The sequence below is a fragment of the Oryx dammah genome, unplaced genomic scaffold (assembly GCF_014754425.2).
Source record: "Oryx dammah isolate SB20612 unplaced genomic scaffold, SCBI_Odam_1.1 HiC_scaffold_25, whole genome shotgun sequence".
Taxonomy (NCBI): domain Eukaryota; kingdom Metazoa; phylum Chordata; class Mammalia; order Artiodactyla; family Bovidae; genus Oryx; species Oryx dammah.
Window position 1 is genome coordinate 67,203,323 of NW_024070209.1, and position 20,473 is coordinate 67,223,795.

The 20,473-nt window shown below is 43.5% G+C and overlaps 1 protein-coding gene and 1 pseudogene across 7 annotated transcripts in view; both read right to left on the reverse strand.

The window, feature by feature from the left end:
- Window positions 1-6,659, reverse strand: part of AAK1 (AP2 associated kinase 1) — a 171,431-nt gene extending 164,772 nt beyond the window's left edge. For all 7 annotated transcript variants that reach the window (XM_040224062.1, XM_040224064.1, XM_040224061.1 and 4 more), the window contains exons 1-2: window positions 6,454-6,659; window positions 5,770-6,156 (exon numbers count right to left, since the gene is read on the reverse strand). In XM_040224062.1, coding sequence (XP_040079996.1) covers window positions 5,770-5,935 — 166 coding nt within the window. In that variant the 5' untranslated portion in view covers window positions 5,936-6,156; window positions 6,454-6,659. The remainder of the gene's footprint in view (window positions 1-5,769; window positions 6,157-6,453) is intronic.
- Window positions 6,660-18,388: 11,729 nt separating this feature from the next.
- Window positions 18,389-20,473, reverse strand: part of LOC120852274 — a 32,749-nt pseudogene continuing 30,664 nt past the window's right edge.

Sequence of the window (20,473 nt, forward strand, 5' to 3'; positions counted from 1 at the left end):
TCTACCACATTGTGTCCTTCTTTCCTTGATTCTGGAAGGGAAACTTGTACCAACCAAAATGACACCACCAGACTCACTGGTATTCCCAGAACTCACCACACTTTCGCACACGCTATTCTTTCTGCTTGGAAAGGCTTGGGTAACCCTCATTGGGAACCACTGGGTAATTTACATTCCTGTTTAAATGACACTTCATCTGGAAACCCTCCACCCCAGGGCCTTTCTCCTTTGTCATCTCATAACGTCTTTTTACCATCTACTCTATATCCAGGACCATGCTAAGTGCTGGACACCTATCTTAGGATTATTCATTGGTTTGTATCAAACCAGTCAATCCTAAAGGAAATCAACCCTGAATAATCACTGGAAGAACTGGAGCTGAAGCTCGAATACTTTGACCACCTGATGCTAAGAGCTGACTCACTGGAAAAGACCCTGATGCTGGGAAAGACTGATGGCAGAAGAAGGGGACAATAGAGGATGAGATGGTTGGATGGCATCACCAACTCAATGGACATGAATTTAAGCAAACTCAGGAAAACAGAGAAGGACAGGGATGCCTTGCCTGCTGCAGTCCATGGGGTCACAAAGAGTAAGACATGACTTACTGACTGAACAACAACAATGAGCTCCTTAAGAGCCAGGCCCAAGTTCCATTCATCCTCTAGCTTTGGAATCTAATACAGTGCCTGATACAGAGAAGGCACTGACATTCCCTAAAGGAATACATGCCTGCATCATACTGATACTGCTAATACATATTTCTGACATACACATATATAGATACACACACATTTGTTGGTTTAGCTGGTTTCATATGTATTTTTTAAGTGTCACTACTTTGCACTGTAAGTAGGAGAAACTGTCAATGTTTACTGCCATAGAGACTTAACTGGGTAGTTCTCATTAACCCTAGACCTGAATTCTTTTAGTGGAGGTCAAAATACTGTCCTGAGGGGCCCCTGGTCCACCTTATATAAACCCACACAGTTCTGGAATGCTGTTTTGGACACAGCAGGTAGTCAACGTTTACCTGTATCTGGAGCTTAGATGTAAAGCTTCATTTAGCCAAGGAGGTGTGATAAATGCATAGCTTCTCAGACCTCCTTTGAGCATTGCTCCACTTTTCCCATTGAGCTTGTTCTGGAAGCTTAAACCAGATCTTCCCTTGACATCCCACACCCGTTACCTCAGACATGTTTTAGTATCTCATCATGGTATCTTTTCTGAGGAAGCTAGAGAAACAATATCCAACCCTGAGCCAGCCAAGACAAAGCCAGATCCTCTGAACTGGTGATGGAGAGCCTTCGCTTCCCCAGACAACCCCCCTAGGACTAGTCAGTGAGACAGGGTGAGCAGGGCTGAAGCCACTGATCTTCCGCTCCAACAGCTTGTCCTTGGGGTTCCTGCGATTCCCCCCTATAAAGGACAGACCAAACCCACATGAGAAAGAGGGATGGTCAGTGGGATGAGGTGGTACCAGGGTCTCTGCTTGAAGTCCACATCACCCCTCCCTGAACTACCCGGCCACTGCCCTGGGCACCTGATGTACGACTCTCGGCCTGAGACACCCCTGGCTAGGATGGGTGGCTAGGTCAGCACCTGGAGCCTCAAAGGAACATGGCTACCCCCAAACATCTCTTGAACCCTTAAGGAGCCATGCTGCTGCTAAGTCACTTCAGTCGTGTCCGACTCTGTGCGACCCCATAGAAGGCAGCCCACCAGGCTCCCCCGTCCCTGGGATTCTCCAGGCGAGGCCTCTGGAAAGAACATTTGGCTCTGTCCACCCACACTTGGGGGCAGAGGGGAGAGGCAGTGGGGGGAGTAGCTGCAGTCAAGCTAGCCTTCACATTGCCCCTACTATTTGCCTATATGGCTAAAAAATAATAGCTCCCAAATATTGAACATCTGAAAAATGTTGAGTAATTTACATTCGTCGCCTCATTTAATCTTCAAGACTGCTCCCTAGGGTGGTGGCTCTGAAACTTCAGCTTGCAGCAAAATCTCTCCAGGAACTTGTTAAAGCCCCGCAGCCACAGCCTCTGGGGTGAGGCCCAAATCTGCATTTCTAACAAGCTCCTGCACAAGACGCTGATGCTCCTGACCCAGGTGCCACACTGACTACCACTGTCAGAGAGGTCAAAAAGCGGCTGGAAATGTCTTACCCAAGGTTTCACAGCTGGTCGAGAACAGATCCACAATTTGAATCTGGATCTGCCTGATTCCTCGGAGAAGGCGATGGCACCCCACTCCAGTACTCTTGCCTGAAAAATCCCATGGACGGAGGAGCCTGGTAGGCTGCAGTCCATGGGGTCGCAAAGAGTCGGACACGACTGAGCAACTTCACTTTGACTTTTCACTTTCATGCACTGGAGAAGGAAATGGCAACCCACTCCAGTGTTCTTGCCTGGAGAATCCCAGGGACGGGGGAGCCTGGTGGGCTGCAGCCCATGGGGTTGCACAGAGTCGGACACGACTGAAGCAACTTAGCAGCAGCAGCTACCTGATTCCTTGGGAGCTTCCCAGATAGCTCAGTTGGTAAAGAATCCACCTGCAATGCAGGAGACCGTGGTTCGATTCCTCGGTCAAGAAGATCCACTGGAGAATGGACAGGCTACCCACTCCAGTATTGCTGGGCTTCCCTTGTGGTTCAGCTGATAAAGAATCTACCTGCAGTGCAGGAGACCTAGTTTCAATACCTGGGTTGGGAAGATCTCCTGGAGAAGGGCAAGGCTACCCACTCCAGTATTCTGGCCTGGAGAATTCCATGGACTGTATAGTCCATGGAGTCGCAAAGAGCTGGACACAACTAAGCGACTTTCACTTTCACTGCCTGATTCCACAGACAGCACTGGTGAACACCTCACTGTAGGAGTGAAAGTCTGCCTTTGTCTTGTTTTCCTAAATCCACTGACAGCTCCTTAAAGGCAGGCATTACACTTTAAACCTCCCTATATCCTCCTTCTCAGACCCTAGTAGTACCTTTGTACTTGGTGGGTACTTCACAGGTACTTTGTATACTGGCTCCTCCATAGCTATATACGTGTGTGTGTGTGTGTATGTGTGTATACTGGCTCCTCCATAGCTATATATGTGTGTGTGTGTGTGTGTGTGTGTCACTCAGTCGTGTCCGACTCTTTGTGACCCCATGAATTTTAGCCTGCAAGGCTCCCCTGTCCATGGAACTCTCCAGGCAAGAATACTGGGGTTGGTTTCCATTTTCTCCTCCAGGGTATCTTCCCGACCCAGGGATCAAACTTGTGTCTCTTTATGCCTCCTGCAATGGCAAGAGGGTTCTTTACCACTAGCTCCACCTGGGAAGCCCAAATAGTACTGCTCTTGTGTTGGCTGGGAATCAAACCAGGGCCTCCTACATGGCAGGCAAGAATTCTACCACTGACCCACCGATGTTTAGCACCAATTCTCCACCAAGAATACTGGAGTGTGTGGCATGCCCTCTTCCAGGCGATCTTCCTGACTCAGGGATCAAACTCGTGTCTCTTTCCTCTCCTGCATTGACCGGCAGATTCTTTACCATTAGTGCCACCTGGGAAGCCCAATATACTTACTTCTAAGAGCCACAAATTCAATTTCAATTAGAGTCAAAGAACAAAAACAGGGCAACACTGCCAAACCAAGTTTTCCATGGCCCTCCCTCTTGCTACTCTGAGTGTCTGTGCCGTCACTGAACCTGGATAATTCCAACTCATCCTTCAGTCAGTCACTTCCTGCAGCAAGCAATTCTTGGCACTCTAAAACTGGAAGCCGCTGCACCCTAAGTTAATCTCCATGATGGCTCATATCGCTTGATTTTAACTGGCTGTTTTCCATTTCTCAAAGTAGTATGTAAATCCTAGCAGCTAGTTTTAAATTATATTCCCCAGAACCTAGCACAGTGCCTAGCACATTGCGGACACTCTATCACTGTTTGTTGAATGAATGAACACAGAGCTGCAAGCTCTCAGTTCCATTTAAAAATAAAAGGGCATGATGTACAGTTCCAGGGATGAATTCTGGGGAAGAAAAGGGCAGTAGAGACAGAAAATTTGCCTTTTCTCTTCCCCATCAACTCAGACTCTGAGAAGTGGCACCGCTTAGGGTTACCTCCTCTCTAACGAGACAATATCCTAGCTGAACAAAATGTTTCTGGGCTTTAAGGTCAGCAGAGACTGTTGAGAGGGAAGGAAGGAGCTCGGTGCCCCCTCATTGCTCCCAATTTCTCTCTCACAGACACACTCCTTCTCCATTTCTCCATCCCACTGCGGGCCAGGGCTCTGGAACAGGGATGAGACAGATCAGACTCAAGGGTGCGGAGCTGGCAGCGGGCACAGAAGCGTCTCCCATCCTGCACCAAAGCCCACAAGGAAGGATCCAAAGGGATAGTGACTCAGACCCCCGATCAAGTCCAGCTAGAGCAGCCCTGAGAATGGAAAAGCGCGACAATTTCATAAGGACATCCACTGCCAGATGTTTTTTTTAAGACACTGTTTTTAAAGTAAAGACTTCAGCCATAACCCCAGAAAACTGGGCCCAGCTGAATCCCATGCTGATTCAAGCTGAGAGCCTGACACAGCTTCTTCCTCCTCCGAGCCCACCAGCAGCAACACTCACCGTGACAGGCAGTTCCCAGGCCCGGGTCAGGACCGTTGCTCCAACCTTAGCTTGCAAAAAGGCTCCTTCCCCAGCAGCTGAACTGTTTCCCCACCATGCTGCAGTAATACAGGCCTCCCCTTCCCCCATTCCCTGTCAGCCGATAAAACAACCTACAGCAGGTTGGCCCCATCCAATTAGTTTGAATAGCTTCATGCCAAGGAAATTGCTGCTTTTATTAAAAATAAAAGCACACTTGGCAGGCAGTGGGCTGTGAAAAGTATGAGTCTGGCATAATTATGAAGGTCAAGGTTAAGGTTACCAAAAGAGACATGCAGAAAGCCTGGGGGATAAAGATACATACGTACATGTCTGTAGATATAGAGGAACACACATGTAGGGAATTTACATAGTAGATCTAAATAACATCCTCTCCAACAGAGAAAATCAAAAATCAGATGCCACTCTCAAGTAATTCTTTTGGCAAAACACACACACACCCCCAAATCAAAAGACACGAATAGGAAGAACAGGGGCCCACTGGACCGATTTCAAAATAACCACATTCATTCCATGTAATTTCTGTTATCCCAACTGTATCCTGGGGACCTGATTACAGTTAGGTCAGGAAATAAACCTAGTCAAACCCACCAAGAGCCTTGGCTCTTGGAAAAACACATTCTGATTCCCTGAAAACCCTCTTTTCCTTCCAAGCCCTGCTCAAGGGAGAGGGAAAGTTGGGTGGGAGGAGAAACCCCTCTTAAAGGTTCTCCAACCCCACCCTGCAGCCCTCACATCAGTATTTCAAGTTTTAGGAGGATCACAAGCCTCACACCCTACATCTGATGTGAAGCTTTGCACTTTCACACATACGTTTTTCTCATCTGATCCTCAATTCCATGAGGGAGGCAAGAACTGTCCTGTCAATTTTTTTTTTTTTTTAATAAAAGGCCACCGAGGTAAACAATTTCTGGCAAACTCCCCCCACCCCATAAAGCCCTGTCACTTTGAAATCCCCGTTTCAAATTTCTCAAGGACAAGGATTCACAGGGCAAGGGGAGGGAGAAGGATGGGTCAACTGGGCAAAAGCCATTCATACATTCAACAACTGGAAACCAGCGTCTTGCTGCATCAGCACAAGGTTTTAATTTACGGCGCACCGAAAGAGTCCCACCATACCTTCCGCCAGCACCTCGTCCACAGTGACCTGCTGTCGCCCAATGCCAAAGACCCTTCCGATGTAGCCGCTGCCCAGGCCCGAGGTGCTGCCCCCTCCTCCGCTGGAGCCTGAGCCCAGGCCAGAGCCACCCTGCTCTCGCCTGGAGTCGAAAAACTTCTTCATCATGCGAAAAGGAAGCAGGAAAGCAAAATACCGACGGTTTCTGGATTTTTTTTTTTTTTTAACAAGAGATCCAAGGAGATTTCTTCTCGGATTTCAGCTCGGAGAGGAGCCACCCGAATCCGGCCGTGGGGGTGGGGGCTGAGGGAGGATGCCTATAGGAATATGCGTGTCAATCGCGCGGCGGTCCCCTCCTCCTCAAGAGAGCGATTCGTGTAAGTTTAAACCTGTGATGACAGAGGGAGAGAGAGAGGATGAATCAGTAACACACTTAAAAATTCAACTGCTGAGTCCTAGGGGGAGCAGAAGCCACCATCCTGGGGAAACGCTTCATGAATTTTCCTAGAGAGAAAAACCCTGGGGCTGAAAACGCGTCCCCGGCCCCAGAGCCCGGGACTCCCGTGCCCTGGGCTCTGAAAAAAGGAATTCGGGCCGCCTCGGGCAGCGCTGACCCAGCGGGCAATGCCTCCCCTCCTCCCCGGTCTCCCTGCCGCCCCGCGAGGCAGCATCCCGGCGGCACCCACTTGAGATGGCTCGGCGGCCGGCGCCCAGCTACCAGCCCCGCAACATTGTCACGGCCGCCGGGCCGGCCTGCGACGCGGAGAGGAGGCGGCGCTGCAGCGAGAGCCGGGGCCACATTCGGCGCCCGCCCGCCCGCCAGCTGATCCCCGGAGCGCCCGGCGGAGACTGACCCGCCGCCCCTCCCCCGCGCGCGCTCCCGCCCGGCTCCATCCACCCAACCAGGAAGTGAACCGCCGCCGGAAGTGCCTCCCCGAGCGGCAGAGCCAGCGGCTGAGGCCCCTGGAGGCCTCCACTCTGTCACCAAGAATGAGAACGCGTTGTCGGAGAGAAGGGGAGTGGGGAAACGGGGTCTCAGTGCGGAGAGAGTTTTGGAAAAGAACGTTGATATTGCCCGACCCGTGGAGCACCATGGGAAAGGTAGTTCGCTGCAGCCTAGCAGCTGGACTACAACTCCCAGGATGCCCTGGAGGAGCGAGCGAGGCGGCTGCGGTGGCCTTCTCCGCCACGGAGGTGGTTAGCGGGGTGGTGCATTTGTGGGATTCGGTTATTTAAACACATCCGGGAAAGAAACTGCCAGAGACTAGGGTTTCCACCCTGCTGCATGTTCCACCCTTCTGGAGCCATCTTATTTGCGACTTGACCTCCCTGCACAAGGGATTCTGGGGATTGTGGTTTCCAAACGGATCGAGGCTGACACCTGAAGGACGCGGCTTAGCAGCTTAGCCCCTAGCGGGTCCTGCGGAGCTTACCGACGTCACCTGGACAGAGGTGGAAGACCAAAGGCGATCGGGAAATTTTCGCTGGCCGTTGGTGCCTGGCCACACCTCAAAGCTAACCCTAACATAAATAAAACCAGAGCCCTTCCTCCTCCCAACTTCAAAAGCAGCTTTTGCTCACAGATGTTGAGAACAGGCTCTACGGTCAGCTCTGAGCTAGGCACTGTGAAAACCCTTAATAAGACGGTGCCTTTTCAGGAAATTTGCATGCGACACTCAAACTGAGAAACTTAGAGAGCGTTTGTGCGGAGCCAATCGTAGGCTACCAGGCGACCCAAGCCCTTGGCTCGACCCCAAACTTCGGGGCTTGTCTGACAGTGATCCTTAATTCTTCCACCTTTTCTGATGCCGTGGTTTTGCCTAACCTTCATTTAACCCCCGCCCACACGAGAACGCTAGACTGACTGTTATATCTTTCCTCTTCAATATTCCTGTTTTGATGCTTATTTTTACCCTGATATCGCCCGAGTGCGCAGAATGGAGGTGGACAGTGTGGTTTGCATCTGCCAAAGGCAGAAGATTTGGACCTTTCTCGGTATCCTTCTCCATCCTTAGATTTCCTGATAGATGATGCTGATAGTGGTGCCAAATCCTTTCCCATCCCCCCTCCCCAGATCCATAATTTTTAAAATCCTGAATGTAAGTTATTTCTCACCTCCACCTGCTCCCTATTTCTGAGACCGCCCTTTTGGCTTGTAAATTAGTCCTAGAATTTTTTCTGCAGGCATTTGGAGAGAGTAGAGAAAGGTGCTCCAGGGCGGGGCGACGGAGGTGGGGGGCGAGGTTAGGGGGATGGTGTTCTTGGTTTCTCTTAAGTGAAATTTAAATTTTAAACTGAACTGTGACTGAATTGACAGAGGTTTCTGCTGCTTCCTCTTCCTTCTCCTCTGTTTTCTCCTCCCTCTTTTCTTTCTCCCTGTTGTCCTCCTCCTCTTTTTTTTCATCGTGTTTCAAGTAGTATCGTAGTTAAACTATCAGTTAAACTTCCTGTGTAGAGACAGCATCTTTTCTTCCGGAGGGAGTCGATGCTGTCACCTCAGTTCACAAATCCGCTCAGCCACCTCCAGGGCAGAACGCAGCACCTGCTAAGACAGTCCCTCGAAACAAACCCATGGGAGACATGTTCTCTGCACTTTCCTTAAAAGGCTAGATTTTTTCCCAAGGAAGTTTGGAATAGGTCTTGAAATAGATGGGAGAGCTAAGTTGAAATTAGATTCATTGACCTCCATCTTTCTCTGCACCTACTGATCTTGGCTTTTTTAAAGAAGACCTGTTGGGTCCTAGAATCTGTTGCTCTCTCAGTTTTTACTTTTCTAGACTTTCCTGTTAACCAGATTAGGCCAGAATTCGGCAGATCCCCAGTCTTCTAAGATACAAAAATGTGTTTTTATCTTATAGAGTTAAGGTAGCTAACATGTATTCATTGAGCGCTCATCTGGATGCTTTGATCAGAATCTGAGGGAAGAAGTTTTACAAAGAAGACAAAGACAGAAAAAACAGAAGACTAGATTTTTTTGTCTTCCATTCTCTTGGAGACTAATGGCAGTTATACTGACAAAACCACAATTTTTAATGCTTTACATGTATTAAGTTAGTGAATTCTCATAACAACACTATGAAATAAGGTACTATTGTTATTTACAAAGTACAGATGGGGCACTGAAGCATAGAGATAAGTGAGTTGCCCAAAGTCACACAAATAGTAACTGGCAAAACCAGGACTCAAATCCAAACATTTTAGCTGCAGAACCCAGTGCTTAACTAGCAACACCATACTGCCTACTTAAAGTAAGAAGCAAATCTATAAGCAGCATGGGACCAGGGGACAGGAAACCTCTACCACTCCATAGCTGTGCCCCTAGACCACTTAGACCTCTGGACCTATTTTCTCAGCCAAAAAGCGATAGCTCTCTTACAACGCTTAGTAATTCTCTAGTTCTTAGTGCAAGATAATCAGATCAACCACTGTAATCTCAATATTCCTTTGATTTGTCCTACCTGGCCTTGAATTTCTATTCAACTTTTCAAGTATATTGTCACCTCTACTCAGAATCAGGTAACAGTCGTCTATTTATCTCCTTTAACATCCAATATGATAGTTTATATAGAGTGTGTCCTTGTTGTTGTTTAGTCACTCAGTCGTGTCCGACTCTTTGCGACCCCATGGACTGTAGCCCACGAGGCTCCTCTGTCCATGGACTTTTCCAGGCAAGAATACTGGAGTGAGTTGCCATTTCCTTCTCCAGAGTGTGTCCTTACCAGTATTTAAATCAAATAATCAAGTTCAAATTAAATGTGACACACAAAACAATCTGATTAGGGTGGAAAGATTGTTTTGAGGTATTATAGACCATTTTGAACTTGCTCTAAGAGATACTAACGAGAAATATCCAATTAAAAGGAAAGGATGTCAATGTATGCCAAAACCAATACAGAATTGTAAAGTAAAAAAAATAAATTATTAAATAAATAAATAAATAAATAGACTATAACAGTTAAAAAAAAAAAAAGGAAAGGAAAGGAAAAGGAGGGACTACCCTGCTGGTCCAGTGGTTAAGAATCAGCTTTGCAATTCAGGGGACACAGTTTGATTCCAGTTGGGGAAATTAAGGGTCCCAGATGCCTCGGAGCAACTACTGAGCCCATGAGTTCCTGGGCCACAAAGAAGGCCACGTGATGCAATGAAGATCCCACATGCTACAACTAAAGACCCAACGCAGCCCAATAAATAAATGAATTGTTTAAAAAAAGGGAAAAGAAATTGATATTTACTATGTATCTTCCACATGCTAATTGCTGAATTAGGCACTTAACATATTACATTGTTTAATCCTTATGGATACAGATCTGCACCTCTGCAAAGTAGATACTGATATCGATTATATCAAAGTAGATACTATTCTATCAATACTATTTTCCCCAATTTCATAAATGAACAATGAAAATTTTATTAGTAACAGGAATGCACATGGTTTGTTGGGTTTAGAGGAAATAATTTGGCCTGTGATATGGCTAAACCATGTCACAGTAAAACCCAGTTATGGCCAATGTGTGGTTAATTCTTTACAGGAAGTCAAAGAGAAGGGGGCCAACATTATTTAAGGACATTAACTAAGGCCTGCACTGCAGTGGATATTTAATCATATCATGCAGCCTTCACAAGACACTTATCAATGTGGAAACAGGCTAACTGGGGTTAAAATATGTCAACTGTTGCTACACACAGCCTGGTAAGGGCAGAACCAGAATTACAATCTGACTGACCTCAAAACCCAGTCATTTTCTGGACACCACATAGCCGTTCTATGTTGCCATCTTTTAGTCTGATGGAACTTATTAGAAATGCAAATTATCAGGCCCCATCCAGATCTTTTGAATAGGAGGGAGGGGCAGAGGTGGCTGTCTCTTTTCACCAACCATCCTGGTGATTCTGATACATTTTCAAGTTTGAGAACCCTTGTTTAGCAGAAGGGACAGAGTAACAACCACTTATTTTCTTTAAAAAGATTTCTTGGTTTTGGGGTTTGTTTTCTGAGTAGAAAAGTAATTATATAATCATCAAAGACTATGAAGAATAGAAGTCAACTCAGAATAAAATCACTCAGAGATATTTACTACTGACTTTTTTTTTCTTTTGCATTCACTGTTTTTATAAAGCTCAAATTTTCAAGGATCTCTCAACATTTTCCAGTCCAATGCTCTATTGTAGACCTAAGACCCCTTCTCCCTTCAGTTGCCCTATAAATCTTTCAACTACGCCTTCTGCTGTGTCCTGCTACTTACTGTTACTACAGCACTTTGGATGTACATTTGGCCCCCTATATTTGAGCATTGCACACTGGAGGATTAAATCAAGTACAGATGGAAAATATTCAGAAAAGAAAATTACAGAAAGTTCCAGAAAGCAAAACTTGAATGTACCTTGGCCAGAAGCTATTTACATAGTATTTACATTGTATTAGGTATTTTCAGTAATTTACAGATGATCTAAAGTATATGGGAAAGACTAGAGATCTCTTCAAGAAAATTAGAGATACCAAGGGAACATTTCATGCAAAGATGGGCTCAATAAAGGACAGAAATGGTAGGGACTTAACAGAAGCAGAAGATATTAAGAAGAGGTGGCAAGAATACACAGGAGAACTGTACAAAAAAGATCTTCACGACCAAGATAATCATGATGGTGTGATCACTCACCTAGAGCCAGACATCCTGGAATGTGAAGTCAAGTGGGCCTTAGAAAGCATCACTACGAACAAAGCTAGTGGAGGTGACGGAATTCCAGTTGAGCTATTTCAAATCCTGAAAGATGATGCTGTGAAAGTGCTGCACTCAATATGCCAGCAAATTTGGAAAACTCAGCAGTGGCCACAGGACTGGAAAAGGTCAGTTTTCATTCCAATTCCAAAGAAAGGCAATGCCAAAGAATGCTCAAACTACCGCACAATTGCACTCATCTCACATGCTAATAAAGTAATGCTCAAAATTCTCCAAGCCAGGCTTCAGCAATACATGAACCGTGAACTCCCTGATGTTCAAGATGGTTTTAGAAAAGGCAGAGGAACCAGAGATCAAATTGCCAACATCTGCTGGATCATGGAAAAAGCAAGAGAGTTCCAGAAAAACATCTACTTCTGTTTTATTGACTATGCCAAAGCCTTTGACTGTGTGGATCACAATAAACTGTGGAACGTTCTGAAAGAGATGGGAATACCAGACCACCTAACCTGCCTCTTGAGAAACCTATATGCAGGTCAGGAAGCAACAGAGCTTGCTCAAACTCATGTCCATTGAGTTGGTGATGCCATTCAACCATCTCATCCTCTGTCGTCCCCTTCTCCTCCTGCCTTCAATCTTTCCCAACATCAGGGTCCTTTCTAATGAGTCGGCTCCTCGCATCATGTGGCCAAAGTATTGGAGCTTCAGCTTCAGCCTCAGTCCTTCCAGTGAAAATTCAGAGTTGATTTCCTTTAGGATTGACTGATTTGATCTCCTTGTAGTCCAAGGGACTCTCAAGAGGCTTCTCCAAAGTCAGTGAAGACTTTTTCAAAGACTTTCTTTGATAAAAACTCTCCTTGACCAAAGTTGAGTCAGTGCCTTGGAGTCCTTTTTTTTTCAACTAGACTTTGACCTTGTGCTCTGTCCTTGGCCCAATTAGTCCAGTTTTAGCAAAATTTCTGCTGAGTCAGTTTAGTGAAAATCCTCCAGCCTTGATATTACTCTGGATATCTGGTCAAATTCCTTATCCTTCACTCTCAACATCTTATCGCCTTAAGCTGCCTTAAGGCAAGAATCCTGTTGAGTCTGATCAGCAAGAATCCCCCTAGCCTTGATGCTTCCTCTAGCAATTTTCCATTCACTGATCCCCACGCTGCTCCTTAACTGTAAACCTCCACTTCTCCTGGTTTGTTTGGATTTGAGCTTGGTCTCCCTCCCCTACCGGACTTCCCTGGTGGCTCAGATGGTAAAGTATCTGCCCACAATGCGGGAGACCTGGGTTTGATCCCTGGATCGGGAAATGGCAACCCACTCCAGTACTCTTGCCTGGAAAATTCCATGAACTGAGAAGCTTGATAGGCTACAGTCCATGGGGTAGCAAAGAGTCGGACACTGAGTGACTTCACTTTCGCTTTCTCTCCCCTAGTACCAAATCTTAATTGCAATAGTCCCTCTTGAATAAGTCTTCCTTACTGTCTTTGACAAGTGTCATGAAAATTTTTTCTTTAACGTTAGGTTCACTCATTTATTCATTTGTTGTTTTATTAAGCACCTATTTCTTGCCAAAACTATGCTAGATACTGGAAATATAATGACAAATAGGTAGACATATTTCATTCCTTACAGAATTTATGCCTAAAACTTATTGGTTATATATATTTCATTTTTAAATTATGTCAATTTTTCTGTTGGGGCATTCATTTTTAAGAACTGATTGCAAATCCTCTTTTATTGATTCATTTGGTATGTACTGAACTCCTCCCATATACTAGGCACTGTTCTAGGCATAGGCAATATGATGTGGAACAAGATAAACAAGTTTTCTGCTTGTAAAAGAGCCTACATTAGGATCAGGGTAAGCAAAACACAGTAAATAAGCAAAGTCAAGAAAAATGTTGGATAATGATAAATAGAAATTGTCTGAGTGACTACTTTAGATTAGATGTGCTGCTGCTGCTAAATTGCTTCAATCGTGCCCAACTTGTAGAGACCCCATGGACTGCGGCCCACCAGGCTCCTCCATCCATGGGATTTTCCAGGCAAGAGTACTGGTGTGGGTTGTTATTGCCTTCTCCAAGATTAGATGTGCAGTTCTTTATGTATTAATAATGTTCATTAAAACCTGTTGTCACATACATGGAAAACACGTTCCCCCAGGTTGATCTTAGGCTTTTAGAATTTTTGATGAAGGGTTATTAAAAAAATTTTTTCCAGGTAAAATAATACATGATCATTTTGTAAAATCTAGAAATAGAAAAGCAGGAAAATGAAAAGCAGGAGGAAGAAGAAGAATAAAAATAATTAATTTCATTACTGAAAGGGCTTCCCTAGTGGCTCAGATGTGTCTGTCTGTAATGCAGAAGACCCAGGTTTGATCCCTGGGTCAAGAAGATCCCCTGAGGAAGGGAATGGCCACCCACTCCAGTATTCTTGCTTAGAGAATTCCATGGACAGAGGAGTCCAGTGGGCTACAGTCTGTGATTTCACCCTGCCTCTATATTTTGCCTTCCATTCTTCTTGGTCTGATCCCGCCTTCTCCAACCCTAACTCCACTCATAAGTCAATTCTACAGCAGTTAGATGGATATTCTTCCTGTCATTTTCAGTATGCATGTATATAACCTATGGATGTGTGTGTGACTAGTTTTAGTTGATAGAGAAAATACTTCATTAAAACCTCTGAGGTCAGAGGTCCTTCTACATAGTGGAAAATTTTCTCAGATTCTATAAAATAATAAGCAAAAACAGGCATGAGTCCTGCATATTTTCTACTTGTGTTTACATTTCATTTTTCTCTTGGCTTTTCCTTGGTTTATTTTATGTTATATTTATTTATTTACTTAATTTTTATGTTTCTAACTATTTAGACAAATATTTGGTGTATTTGCTTTTTCTTTCTTGTTTCAAAATACAACTATTTAAAGCTGAAAGCTTTGCTTACAATAAATAGAGCTTTCATGTGTGACAGAAGTTTTAATTTTTCTCTAATCCTTATTTAAGATCTAAGTACTCTAATTACGTTTTACAATTTTTGGTCCCTCTTTATCCCAAAGATTATTTAAAGTCATGTTCAATTTTTTCTCTTGTTTTGTGTTTAAGAGCTTAGAATAATATAAATAACAATAAGAGTATAAACTCTGGAGTCAAACTACTGGATTTGAATCTCAGCCCTGTCATTTACTAACTTTATAAGTCAAGGTTCAATCAGAAAAGCAGAAACCACGCTAAGTATTTCAAAAAGAAGGTATTAAATACAAGGAATCACTTACACAGGTGTTGGACTACTAAAAGGAAAAAAACAAAAACAGAAGCTAAGATAACCAGAGATTCCTAATTCCAGGAAAAAGCTTTCACCTTATGTTCAGTTCAGTTCAGTTCAGTTGCTCAGTCGAGTCCGACTCTTTGCAACCCCATGAATCGCAGCACGCCAGGCCTCCCAGTCCATCACCATTTCCCGGAGTTCACTCAGACTCGCGTCCATCGAGTCAGTGATGCCATCCAGCCATCTCATTCTCGGTCATCCCCTTCTCCTCCTGCCCCCAATCCCTCCCAGCATCAGAGTCTTTTCCAATGAGTCAACTCTTCGCATGAGGTGGCCAAAGTACTGGAGTTTCAGCTTTACCATCATTCCTTCCAAAGAAATCCCAGGGCTGATCTCCTTCAGAATGGACTGGTTGGATCACCTTGCAGTCCAAGGGACTCTCAAGAGTCTTCTCCAGCACCACAGGTCAAAAGCATCAATTCTTTGGCGCTCAGCCTTCTTCACAGTCCAATTCTCACATCCATACATGACCACAGGAAAAACCATAGCCTTGACTAGACGGACCTTAGTTGGCAAAGTAATGTCTCTGCTTTTGAATATACTATCTAGGTGGGTCATAACTTTTCTTCCAAGGAGTAAGCGTCTTTTAATTTCATGGCTGCAATCACCATCTGCAATGATTTTGGAGCCCAAAAAAATAAAATCTGACACTGTTTCCACTGTTTCCACATCTATTTCACCTTGTTAGTTGTTACTATTATGAAATTATTACTTTGTCTTTCAGTAATAGATTTCCCCATTTGAATTGTTTTGAAACCACAATTTTAAAATATATTGGTGAAATTTTTCACTTTATTTAAATACCACCAAAATATTCTTTTATAACATAATCTTTGAGGGTTTTTTTGAGTCATCTCTCAGCTGGAAATATGAGAATGATATGCTTTTGAAGGTTGTCTGTGAATGTCTTTTTGTTTCTTTTAAAAGTGAAAGAAAAGATGCACTGGTTTGCCATGGAATTCCTGGACACAATTTTTTTCCTCAAACCTTTAGAAATTTCTCCATTATCCTCTAATTTTGTCTCTTTGCAGTAAATTTTAATGTAGGATTCTTTATCCTTAAAATTTTAAATTCCCAAGGATAGGTCTATGTAATACGTGCATGCATGTTAAGTCGCTCAGTTGTGTCCAACTCTTTGAGACCCTATGGACGGCAGCCCGCCAGGCTCCTCTGTCCATGGGATTCTCCAGGCAAGAATACTGGAGTGGGTAACCATTCCCTTCTTCAGGGGATCTTCCTGACCCAGGGGTCAAACCAGTGTCTCCTGCATTGCAGGTAGATTCTTTACTGCTGAACCACCGGGGAAACCTTGTCTATGTAATAGTTTATTTTAAATATGTGTGCAGATTAAGGTATTTCTTTACCTCATGGAAGTTTTCTTCTATTATATGCTAAATTATAATTGTTTACTATTTGCTTTAGTTTTCTTTTTAAGGTTTCATTTATGTCAGAGTTATATTTGGTGTAAAGAGTCATCAAGTTCCCTCTAGTTTGTTGTGAAAAACAGCACTCTTCTTCACTTTACTCTATTTCTCCCTTCCAAGAATTAATTATTTTCACTTCTCTTAGCTGATTATTTTGATTGTCAGCTCCTTGTATTTAAGCAATATATCTTTATTGCTACTCCTAGACTTTTTACTCTTTGTCCTAATCTATTGATTTCCCACTGTGGTACAGAAAGAACTTTGCTTTCTTTTTTCCTCCAGCATCTTCCAAGTTTAATTACCCTTCCCATGTCCATCTTCTAGTATAACTATATCATAATTTTGGTTAGATTTAATAGACAGTGTTTACATTATCATTAATAAGTGAACACCATTCACAAGGTGCTTGCCTGGTGGCTCAGATGGTGAAAAATCTGCCCGCAATGCAGGAGACTCGGGTTTGTTCCTAGGGTCAGGAAGATCTCCTGCAGAAGAAAATGGCAACCCACTCCAGTATTCTTGCCTGGGTAATCCCATGAACAGAGGAGCCTGGTGGGCCACAATCCATGGTGTTGCGAAGAGTTGGACATGACTGAGTGACTAACACTTTCAAACACTATTCACAGATGAGCTATATGATATCATTATTTCTTTTCTCACATAACCTTTTGGTTTTCCTAGCATTAATAATTGTCTTCTTTTTTTTTTCATTTCCTTAGCTTTTCCTTCTTACTAATTCAAACTCTTAACCAGCTGTCAAGATGTTTATTCACATTAGGTTTTCTATCCATTTCATTTTCTTTCTAGGAACCTTCTGATTTACTTCAATTTGGCTTAGGTGCCATCCTATGATTTCCTTTCACCATCATCTTAGGAATTCCCTTTGCCTTTCTCCTATATTTGAGCCTTTCTTTTCTCTATCCCATGTCTTCTTCCTGGTTTATCGTCTCATTTTGATGGAGCATACCTCTAGTACCTTCTCCAGAACAGTGCACAGAGGTAAATTTTTGGAAAATTACTATGCCTGACTTGTTTTTATTCTACTCTGACACTTGACTGATTATTTGACTAGTATGAAACTCTAAGATAGAAAATTTTTTTTCTAGAAATTTTAAGATATTGCTCTATTATCCTCTAGCTTCCAGATTTGTACTTGGACAGTATAAAACCTTTCTGATTCTTTGTAAGTGAATCAACCTCTCTCTCTCTCTTTCCTTACAGGATATTCTATTTGTCCTTAGTAATATTCTGAAAATATGTATCATTCAGTTCTGGAAATTTTTATTAAATTGTTTCATTGGTGACTTCATCACTCTGTTTTCTCCTCCTAAATTTGCTCTTCTATTTTCCATCTCTCTGTGTTAATGTTTTTTTTCTTTTCTCTTTCTCTTTTTGGATTGAGTTTGCTTTCTGGAGTATTTTCTCACCACTTTCTTTCAATTATTTCACTGAATATTTGCTTATCATATTTTAAATGTTAAGAGCTCTTTTTTTGTTCTTTAAACATTTTGATATAATCCTGTTCTTATTTCATGGACATAATATCTCCTCAAATATTAATGATTTTTTTAAAGTCTTCTTCTCCATACATATTCTGCTTCAAGTTGTCTTTTACTATTTTTTTGATTGACTTAGTCTCTTCATCTAATATTAAATATCTAGAGTCCATTTCTTTACAACTAGGCTGGTCAGATTTTCCCAGAGAAGATACTTCAAATATCCTGCCTGGTGGGTGAAGACCTGGTACCCTGTTTTGGAGGATCCAGTTGGGAGAGGGTCCTAAAGGAGCCCGTGTGCACCATACAACCATCCCCTAATCTGCTCAGCTTCAGGGCTGTACTTTGGCCTTCCTCTTTGCTGTGTATTTTCCAGAGAAGACGCCCTTTGTTTTACCCTTTTCAGATATAAACCTCCAGTCTCTTTCCAGAGCTGGAGAGGACAGTCACCGGGTTGCTCAGTGTCGGGGAGAGAATCAAACTACTTCTTTAAGGTATTTTATGGGTTGTTGGGAGAAGCTAATGGACACCTAGCCAGATGCCTTCTTAAACTGGGACTCAGTGTTTTCATTTTGGAAACCTGTTGTATTCACTGAAATGGACACATTAAAGAATTGAACTAAGATGTACTTGTTATAATTGACATAAAACATAAACTGAGGTTCCTGAAATAGTCCAGGAGAGCAGTATGAGAATCCCTGTCCCATCTTACTGAGTCACTTACTCTTTTTTTTAATTGTGAATATTTTATTTAGTCATTTTTGTTTACAACTGAAAGTCTGGGCACTCAAAATTAACATCCTTGCCCATGAGCTTCTTATAGACACTATAAAATGTTTCAGCTTTGTGTTTCACATTATCTGTTGTGCTTCATCCAAATGAGCCTTTAGGAGCTGGCTCTTGCCCATAATCTCACTTGGGAAAAACCAAGTCATCCAGGATCCCATTGTGCCCAGCTGTCAAAGCGCAGCTCCTGAGATATTTTTGCTTATTTTTTGGTACAGCTTTTTTGAGTTGGCTTAGGTAGAATTCTCCTCTGGACACTAAAGACAACATGCTTCCCACTGAACTTTTTCTCCAGTTGACGTACTAACTGGACTTGGGTTTTCTGAAAAGATTTCAGCTGAGGAATGGGAACAAAGATTGTAATAGCTTCCTGACCACCACCAACTTCATTTTCTTGGCTCTTGTTGTATTCAGCTTCCTTAGTGGAGCCCTGAGTTCCAAGTTGATCTCAAACTCCTGGACAGCCTGTGGATGCCAGATTCCAACCCCTGCTTCTTGCCATTGGGCTTCACAGTCTTAGTGCTCAGAACTGAAAGAAAGTGAAAGTGATGTCACTCAGTCATGTCCGACTCTTTGTGACTCCATGGACTGTAGCCCACCAGGCTTCTCCATTTATGGGGTTTTCCAGGCAAGAATACTAGAGTGGGTTGCCACTTCCTTCTCCAGGGGATCTTCCCCACCCAAGGACTGAACCCAGGTCTCCTGCATTGCAGGCATACGCTTTACCCTCTGAGTCACCAGGGAAGCTCAGAACTGAACATGGCCTAATCCTTTCTAAGGAGGCCAACACTCATTTGCCTGGCCAACACCTGGCCTGAAAAGAGCATGGCATGGTTTGTTTGTTTGGTTGGTTGGTTGGTTTTGCTGGGTCTTCATTGCTGCTTGGGCTTTTTCTCTAGTTGTAGAGAGTGGAAGCTACTATTTGTTTCAGTGCACGCTTTTCATTGCAGTGACTTCTCTTGTTGCGAAGCACAGGCTCTAGGCTCCTAGGCACGTGGCCTTCAGTAGCTGCAGCATTCAGGCTCAGTTGTTGAGATGTATCCTTGAGATCTTTTTGCCATCAGTCCATAACCTCTTAGTTGGATTTTGACTTTAGGTATGTGATCTGTGTCTAGGGAACAACAGAAAGATATATCTCATTCACACAGGCATTAACTCTAGGACTCTGGTCTCAGAACTTCAGCTCTGATTGCCTAAGTGAGCACTCAAACACTCACAGTTAAGATGTCTTCCTAGAGTCTTATTCTGACTCTTTAGAATTATGATGCTTAGAGTGTGTGTTCCAACTGAGCGACTTCACTTTCACTTTTCACTTTCATGCATTGGAGAAGGAAATGGCAACCCACTCCAGTGTTCTTGCCTGGAGAATCCCAGGGATGGGGGAGCCTGGTTGGCTGCCATCTATGGGGTCACACAGAGTCGAACACGACTGAAGCGACTTAGCAGTAGCAGCAGTAGAGTGTGTGTTCTACAGATGAGTACCAGCCCATTGACTGGTCCGTGGTGAGATAAGTACAGAAATTAAGAATAAACATTTATACTATATAAATTACATATAATTTACAGAATATTTGAAACACTTTGGAAATGAAAAGGGGGATATGATTCTGCACCTCCAGTTCCAATGTGTTGGGTTTTTCCACTCACCACCTATTCACTGACACTAGTTAAGTGTCTTGCAATTTTGCTCAATTTTACTCTGACACCATCTCCTTGAAGATAGCATCAGATCCCACAGGTTAAGGACTCAGTCCTACAAGACTGGAACCCCTGTCTCAGATGCCAATCACAAGTTCAAGTCATCACATGTGCTTCTGACTGACTGGTTACGAATCAAAGGTTTAAGTGACCCCACTCCTTGGGTTCCATTAATTTGCTAGAGCAGATCATAGCAGTCAGAGAAACATTTTGCTTATTAGCTTATCAGTTTATTATAAAAGAATATAACTCAGGAACAGTCAGATGAAAGAGACACATAGGGCAAAATATGTGGGAAGGGGC